General features: G+C 47.4%; 1 protein-coding gene across 3 annotated transcripts in view; it reads left to right on the top strand.

The window, feature by feature from the left end:
• Window positions 1-7,487: 7,487 nt before the first annotated feature.
• The window catches only part of CCNY (cyclin Y), a 126,052-nt gene continuing 124,993 nt past the window's right edge, over window positions 7,488-8,546 (top strand). The window contains exon 1 of one of the 3 annotated variants that reach the window (XM_080580888.1): window positions 7,488-7,986. In XM_080580888.1, the coding sequence (XP_080437014.1) occupies window positions 7,833-7,986 (154 nt within the window). In that variant the 5' untranslated portion in view covers window positions 7,488-7,832. Of the gene's footprint in view, window positions 7,987-8,033; window positions 8,538-8,546 lie in introns of those variants that run through there. The other 2 variants (XM_080580891.1, XM_080580890.1) reach the window with 2 other exon arrangements.

The following is an 8,546-nucleotide window of genomic DNA, read 5'->3' as shown; positions in this document are numbered from 1 at the left end:
ACAAGCCTGAGAAGTGGGCCCACGTGAACCTGATGAGGCTCAACAAGTCCAAGTGCAGGGTGTTGCACCTGGGTCGGGGCAATCCCGGACATGAGGACAGACTGGGAGAACTCATTGAGAGCAGCCCTGCAGAGAAGGACTTGGGGGTTCTGGTGGACGAAAAGCTTGACGTGAACCAACAGTGTGCTCTTACAGCCCAGAAGGCCAACTGCATCCTGGGCTGCATCAACAGAGGGGTGTCCAGCAGGGGAGGGAGGGGATTGTGCCCCTCTGCTCTGCCCTTGTGAGGCCCCACTTGGAGTCCTGCAGGTCTGGGGCCCTCAGCACAAGAAGGACGTGGGTCTGTTAGAGCGGGTCCAGAGGAGGGCCATGAGGATGATCAGAGGGCCGGAGAACCTCTGCTGTGAAGAAAGGCTGAGAGAGCTGGGGATGTTCAGCCTGAAGAGAAGGCTCCAGGGAGATGTCATTGAAGCTTTTCAATACTTAAAGGGGGCTTATAAAAAAGATGGAGAACAACTTTTTCCTCAGTCAGATAGTGACAGGACAAAGGGGAATGGTTTTAAATTAAAAAAGGGGAGATTTATAATAGAGGTTAGGAGGAAATCCTTTGCTCAGAGGGCAGTGAGGCTCTGGCCCAGGCTGCCCAGAGAAGCTGTGGATGCCCCATCCCTGGAGGTGTTCAAGGCCAGGCTGGATGGGGCTTTGGGCAACCTGGTCTGGTGGGAGGTGTCCCTGCCCATGGCAGGGGGGTTAGAACTGGGTGATCTTTAAGGTCCCTTCCAACCCAAACCATTCTGTGATTCAATGATATGGGAGCCTTAATTTTAATTCTGTAGGATTGGTTATGTCCTTGGTACTTTTTCATTGAGAGGGAGAGGACTTTGAAAATCATACATTGAGGTTAGCATTACTTTTGTAGTCCAGCCTTTTCTTTCAAAGGACACTGGGACCAATGCCCATTGATAGTGGATAGAATTCACTGTTCAAATAGAAAAATAAAGGAAAGATTTTCCCCCATTTAGGTGAACAGTTTTTAATTTTACATTATTTTTCAAAGGAAAGGGTATTGCCTAATCTTTACAGGACTTGAGAAGGTTGAATAAAATATTTATGAAATACACAGTCAAACTGATATATCTGCTGTTTTGTTAAGTACAATAATTAATTTGTTTTTTTGTTGCTGTTGTTGTTGCGTTTTTTTTGTTTGTTTTACCTCTGTTTCCGTTTTCTGTATTTTCCAGGCATATGCACAGAAACAGGGGATTTGTCTTGAGGAGAGTAATGTTACAATTCTACAATTCTAAATGTGTTCCTACAGGTATTCACAATTGTAGTACTCTGCTAAAAATCAGTAAGGCTTATGCCTGGACACTTCTCTGTTGAAAGCTTGGACACTTTAAGAGCTTTAATTTTCATACTGAGAGTTTCCTCACTTTTTTGTTTCACTTCTTGGTTTGAAAATTAACTGCGGAAAGTCTATTTTCACCTCTATATAGAAAATGATAGCAGAAATTTAATCAGTTTGAGAATGTGTTTCATGGGGGCAATTCTTGAGATGAGTCAGTACAGTTCACAGTATTCAGCTTGGTTCCCTGTCTCTGAAACCTTTAACTTTTCTTTAAATCAGTTCTTCAAACACAGCTTTGCACTATTCTGGTTAAAAAGGCTGGTCTTCTAGGGAGCTGACGGCTAAAGTAAGATGCTTCCCTGATGCTTTTCTTCATATAAAGGGCTCAGCCTGAGCATATGTGTGTACAGTGAGCTATACTTCTAAATAATTAAATTCCTTGCATATTAACATATATTAGCTCATGTTACACACAAATGTTTGTAACTACAAGCTGCCATGACTGATACTCAGAAGTGCTGTGTATTGAGAGTTGGGTGAAAGTTGTTTATTCTTTCAAAAATATATAATATTTTTATATATATAATATTTTTAAGCTGAATTAGAGAATAAAATATGTCTGAACATGCTAACCTAAGTTTCTGTTCCTGGTTCAGGTCTCATTGCTTGTACAAATTGTGAGCAGCTTCAGTGAAATTGAAGGAGTTACTCTTGCCTAGACCTGTACGAAATCAGAACACATTAACAGATACCTCTTTACAGAACGGGATCTTTCACAAGCAGAAAGGACTAAAACACAGTAGCCTCTTATTCATACTCCATATAGACTCTCCAGTTGGCAAAGGCCTTTGTGGCAGCACTGTCTGTTTTTACACATTGTTTTGTTTTGTTTAGTTAGGCTTTGCTATACAAGGGGTTTTATTGTTCAAGAGGAGGCAGTCCCACCCTTGCTAGTAGTCACCATGCCATACCATTGGGTAATTATAGCTCTTTACATGCCAAGATCTCAGACCAAGAAAAGGCAGCCAATCCGGATATGGGAAGACACACACTGGCACAAAAAAGAAAAAAATAGCTAGAGAGACAATGAAGAGAGAAAAACAGAGAGAGACACTGTATGGGATTGTGCTCTATCTGCCTATGACAGTAGCATCAGGGGCAATGTTGTTTTTCTCCAGTAGTTTTCCAATATAGTTACTCCATTCACTGATGAATTAAGAGTATGTGAAACTGTGCCAAAGCTAATCCAGTCAAATTCCACCCAGATGGTTAAATCCAATTGCCTGTGCCTTCCCCCACAATGCAAAAGCTTCCCCGGTACAGTCTGCTTTGTTACTGCTTTCCTCCCCTGCCAAACGGCAGCTCTGTGCTGTACGGGTGATCTTCCCTCGTGTGCATAATGCCTGGGCTTCTGGCTGCCTCCACGCACAGATCTTAACTTGTTCCATCCCTGGAATACAAAATATACAAAAAATATGAATGGTTAAGTGTATATATAAATGTTCCAGTGTAGTTGTTCTTCAAATGTTTCACCCAAAACGATACTCAGCCTTTCCCTAATTGAGGGAAACTGCCTATTTCTGCAGTAATTTCAGTTTGGTGAGAGAACTGGCAATAATATTCCAGATAATATATTATCTGGCTACGTATGTTTAGGGAAGTACTCTAATGCCTGCCTGAAGGTGTATCACCTTCATTCCTGAATCCCCTATTTCCTGCTGCTTAGTAAATGAAAACGGCTAGGATTCTCCAGTTGTCACACACTTCAGAGCAGGACCATGACTTTGTGCCCTGATTTACTGCCTAGAATATTACCTCTTCCGTAGCTGGCAGGAGATTAACATCCTAATTCATGCACTGCAGTTAAATACATTTAGTAGGTAGCCTGAATTTTGCCCTTTGCATTCAAAAGAAATCTTGATTTACTCTACATACTGCTCTCAGATTCAGAAAAGCTGCTTACTCGCTAAGTAAAAGTGCTGTTCACCAAAGGGCTGCCTTCAGTTGATGAGAATTCATTTGAAATGTTTTCAGTTAGGTAACACTGAGCAGGGACTCCATAACTTATATAATTCTTGTTGAGTCTTGATGTCTTTCCTGTGACTGGTCACTGCAGGATCACTCTGCCAAGTAGCCCAGAAACCTCCAGGTGCCTCTGATGACAGCATAACGGTTGGGGTAGGCATAGGAAGGGCTCCAGATAAGTTGTGACACGGCTGAAAGGACATTTTTTGGCAAGCACTGAAATACTTCCTTCAAGAAAGAGAAGACTGCCTTAATCCTAGAAGAATCAACACCTCAAACAAAGGGGGAAAGTGCCCCAGGAGTAGTCCACCTGAACCCACAGGGGTGGACATCTCAGTGAAGTCTGAGCCGTGATGGGTGAACGCGTCCTCCGGAGGAATGCAAAGACTTCGCCTTCCTGGTTGGGTCAGAATCAAGTACGAAGAACTTGCCTTGAGGAGGAAAGTCTTTTGCTGCCACTGAATTTGGGATTGCAACATAAGTAATAAATAATAATAAAAAAAAATCAGAGGGTTGATAATTAACATCCCTCAGCTGTTCATCACTGCTGTGCTAGGTAATATTCTAGTCAAAATAAATTTAGGCATGATTGTAAACAGAGTTTAGGGTATGATTCAGTCGACCAGCCAGATCACTTTTCACATTTGTACATAGGAATGTTCATTTTAAGCTTTCTTTTAAAAAATCCCATACAACAATTAACCCTATGATAAATTTGGCAATACAGCGTTTTAGACTTTAATGCCTAAATTGTTAGTAGGACATTGAACATTAGGTGGCAGTGTGGGGAAGGTATTGTATGACAAATTTCTCAGAGTATATCTGGAAGACAATCTGGAGTCAAAAGATCTAGCTGTCACCAATCCTTTATTTTAAAGGATTTTATTTTATTTTATTAACCTGTGTTTCCCATATCACTAGGTTTGCAAGCAGAAAGTAGTTCAGGGTTAAAAAATATTTACCACTTCTACGTACCCCAAATAGGTAAAAACCTTTTCTAAGCAAAACAGTGACCTACATCTGCTACACTTGTTGATGATGTACTAGGAAGACTTCAGGAACAAAATTTAATGGGTCACATTATTAACATTAAACCTATAAAAGTACATTGTCTTCCGAACAGTGGAGATTTAAAAATATCTTTATGCAGGAAGAAGCCCTTTGTAAACACAGGTAGCTCAGCACTGACCAATCTTGGCCTTAGTTTTAGGTGCTTTATGGTGTTCCTCAGCTGATGTATTAAGTTCCTCGGGAGGACAAACTCATGAAAATACATAATCTTAAACTTCAAGGACAGAATGATCTCCAAGCAAGGAAAGACACAAAAGATCATCTTTTGAAACACGACATCTAAGCAAGTCATGAGGTACAGTGAAGTGTTTTTGCTTTACAGTGCCAACGTTTATCAAATGATAATTTACATTATACACTTGATACAGCTGAAATTTGATACAGCTGAAATAAAGTTGTCACAATTGAAAACCAAACATGCTTTCCTGACGTATTTCATTTATTTACTTGTCTCAGCTCTCAGATACCAGCATGAGACCATTACCCTGGAGGAGCGTTCCTTTTCTTTGACCTTCTCTGTAAGTAGGTATTGTAGCACCTTTGCCATTAGAATGTACTTCAGCAAGCTCTTAGGGCGAGAGGAGGAATAAAGGCATATGAAAAATTCAGAACAAGAGACTGCAAGTAGGAAAATAGGTTGCTACATAGTGATTACATGGTCACAACTGGTGATCACAAGTATTAAATATTTTATATTTTAAAACATTTTTAATGTTTACCCTTAGAGTATAGGGACTGAAGTATAAATCATTTGTTTCTAATGAAGAAAACATCTTCTTTAGCTTCTCTAGTTAGATAAGAAGACTTTGCAATTAACCAACCTCCATCATTATGTTGTTGCCTGTTTTGTTTCAAAGATTATGAAAACTGTGGAATATGTACAACACAAAGATTTGACTAAGGATTTGTTTTAATAGATTTAGAGATGTTAAAAAAAATCTAAATCATTAGGGGTTATGAAATGTTTGCTCTGTGCCCAAAAAATTAAGTGGTATTGGTACAGCAAGCAAGGTAACACAAAGGCTTCCCATCTAACAGTACCCAAGCACATGTTTAGAACACAATGCTGCTGGCACCTTAGGAGCAGTCATGGCGGGAGACTACAGGTCAAAACGGCTGTAAATGGGAAAGTGTCTGGATTCCTACAGGATGGTAGGATTTAACGGGGCAGGGCAGGGAGCCATGGCAGGCAGGCAAACAAGTACTTCTTCCAGAGAAGCCTTTCTAGCCCTGTCGAACTCCTCCTGTGAGGTGTGCTAAGCTAGACATTTCACTGATGTTTTATTTTTCTATTTTATGTATCCTAGGATAGATTTGATTCTTGCAAAGTTGTGTTTGATTTTTTTCTGATGACTGCTTCTGACCATCTGTGACTTAATCGGCTCTGGCGAGGTGAGCATGGTTTATGCCATGTCCTGGTCTGAGCAGAAGAGTGGGCTGGCAGCAGGCTCGGGAGCAGCTCCAGCCCTCCAGCTGAGGAGCTGGGTACGCCTGATGGTTGCAGCGACCTACGTGGTGGTGGTGGAAAGGGCTAATTAACATTACATCCTACTACGGGACAATATTTCTAAGCTAGAGCACCAGCAAGTGCTTAATTTCCTTTCGTTTGGACACAGACTACAGAATACAGAAGACACTAACACACAAAAGATACTAAACGTATTTTTCATCTTGCATTACTCAAACACAAAAGGACAATGTAACAAACGTACATCGCCGCTTTGGGGTATCACAACATTATTTACAGAAACCCATCCTCAACGTGTTTTTTAAAATGTTATTTTTCTTTATTGTTTTGTACCCCACCAGAGTACATTTGTATCAAATAAACATTGAAGCTTGTTGAAAAATAAAAATGATTTTTTCTTTGCAATGTAGGGTCTGAAAAAAATTTAGTATGAAAACTTAAAGTCTTTCATGTAATTATCCAACTTGGGGCATTATTTATAAAGACACAGTTGTGTCTTTCTGTAATCGAATTATCAGTGTAACCATTTGACTACCGTGACTCAGACCTCCAGTAGTCATGAGATTTGCTTAGATTATAAAGATTAGAAAACAAAACTAATGAGAAACATCCAGAGTCTCCATCGTTAGGATTACACTGATACTGGAGAAAGGGATTTTGACTGGGAAAGCTCTGAATACATGGTAGGGGCACATCACCAGTCGGTTGCACGCTCTCCATCCCCTCTGACCACTCATCTGTGACCACCAGTGGAGTGGGGAGCTGGGGGTTGGCCTCTTCTCACAGGTAACTAGTGGTAGGACTAGAGGGAATGGCCTCAAGTTGTGCCAGGGGATGTTTAGGTTGGAAATGAGGAGACACTTCTTCTCAGAAAGAGCAGTCAGGCATTGGGATGGGTTGCCCAGGGAGGTGGTGGTGTCACCGTCCCTGGGGGTGTTTAAGGAAAGGTTCGACATGGTGCTTGGGGACTTGGTTTAGTGGGTGATACTGGTGGTAGGGGGATGGTTGGACCAGATGATCTTGGAGGCCTTTTCCAACCTTAATGGTTCTGTGATTCTATGAAAACCAAGCCCTCACAGAATGGGGACGGTTGGACCAGATGATCTTCGAGGCCTTTTCCAACCTTTTCAACCTTTATGATTCTGTGATGCTCTGAATTCCTGAAGGTACCGAGGACACACCCCGCTGCTGGGGGACACGGAGCCGTTGGTGTGAGGGGACCCCGGCGGGCAGCGCCTGCGGGCGGACAGCGGGGCTGACGGGGGGCTGCGGCCCCCAGGGCGTGCAACGCCGGGCGGGAGCCGCCCCCTCCGCCCCGCCGCTCCCTTCGGCCACCGCCGTGCTTCGTCTTCCCGTCACGTAAACGCACACGGGGCTCGGCACCGCCTGGCAGCGGGCAGGCGGCACGGCCGGGGCCGCCCCTCAGCCCCCGCCGAGCCGGGCACGGCCGCCGGCCCGGCAGCCCGCCTGGCAGGAGGCGTCACCGCCCGCTTGAACCGGAACCGCTTGGCGGAGGCCGCCCGGGGCGGCTGCTGCTGCTGCTGCCGGTGCTGCCGCCGCCGCTGCGGCTGCCGCGGTGCCGAGGGGGTGAGGGGGGCCCGCGGGGGCGGAGGAGGAGCGCGGCGGCCCCGCCGCCCGGCGATGGGGCTGTGCCTCGGCCGGCCCTGCGCCGCCCGGCCGCGCAGCAGCGCTTAGCTCGCCCTCAGCTGCCGCAGCCCTCGCCGCGGGGCTGCCGCCTCGGATGACCCAGCGGCGGGATCCGCCGGCGAGTGCAGCCGCAGGGCGCCGCAGCCGCCGCCTCTCCCCATCCTCCTCCTCCTCCTCCTCGTCCTCCTCCTCCTCGCCCATGGCCGCCCGCCGCCCCCGCTGACCGGCCGCCCCTCGCCTCCTCCCCGGCCGGGGTCGGCTGGAGCAGAGAAGATGGGGAACACCACCTCCTGCTGCGTCTCCTCCAGCCCCAAGCTGCGCAGGAATGCCCACTCCCGGCTGGAGTCCTACCGCCCCGAGGCCGACCTGAGCCGGGAGGACACGGGCTGCAACCTGCAGCACATCAGCGACCGGGAGAACATCGACGGTGAGGGCGGCCGGGCGGCGAAACCCCGGGGGGCTCCGGTCCCTTCCCCTCGCCCTGCCCGGGCGCGGAGCCCCCCCGGTGTCCCCGCGTCCCAGCCCCGGCCGTGTGGTGCCGGGGTGCGCTGCCCGAGCCCTGCGGCACCTCGGCGGGGGTGCTGGGGGTCGCCTGGGCTGGGCCGCGCTCGGACGGGCCTGTCGCGCATATCGCCGGCCGCGGGCAGAAGCCGCGGGGCAGAGCCGGTGAGGCAGCAGCGAAGGCAAGGAGAAGTGACCTCCGCGCTGCCGCCGTGACTCTTCGTGCCCGCGGTGCTGTCGCGATGAGGCGCGGCTGCTGGGCTCGCCCGCGCGTCGCTTCGCCCCCTTTCCCCTCAGCCGTGCCCTGAGGAGCCCCGGCCCGAGGGGCTGCGGCCCCGCAGAGCCCAGCCGAACTCGCAGGCGCGGGTTAACCCGCACAGGCCGCTCGGGCTCTGGGTGCCCGCACCGTTCGTCCCCACAGCTTCACCTGGGGGAAGGTCAGCGGCGTCCCGGAGCAGTTCACATGCAGTGCTTTTGGTAGGGAGC

Source organism: Anser brachyrhynchus (assembly GCF_964034855.1).
Source record: "Anser brachyrhynchus genome assembly, chromosome: 2".
Lineage (NCBI taxonomy): Eukaryota > Metazoa > Chordata > Aves > Anseriformes > Anatidae > Anser > Anser brachyrhynchus.
This window is presented reverse-complemented; position numbering and strand designations above follow the sequence as displayed.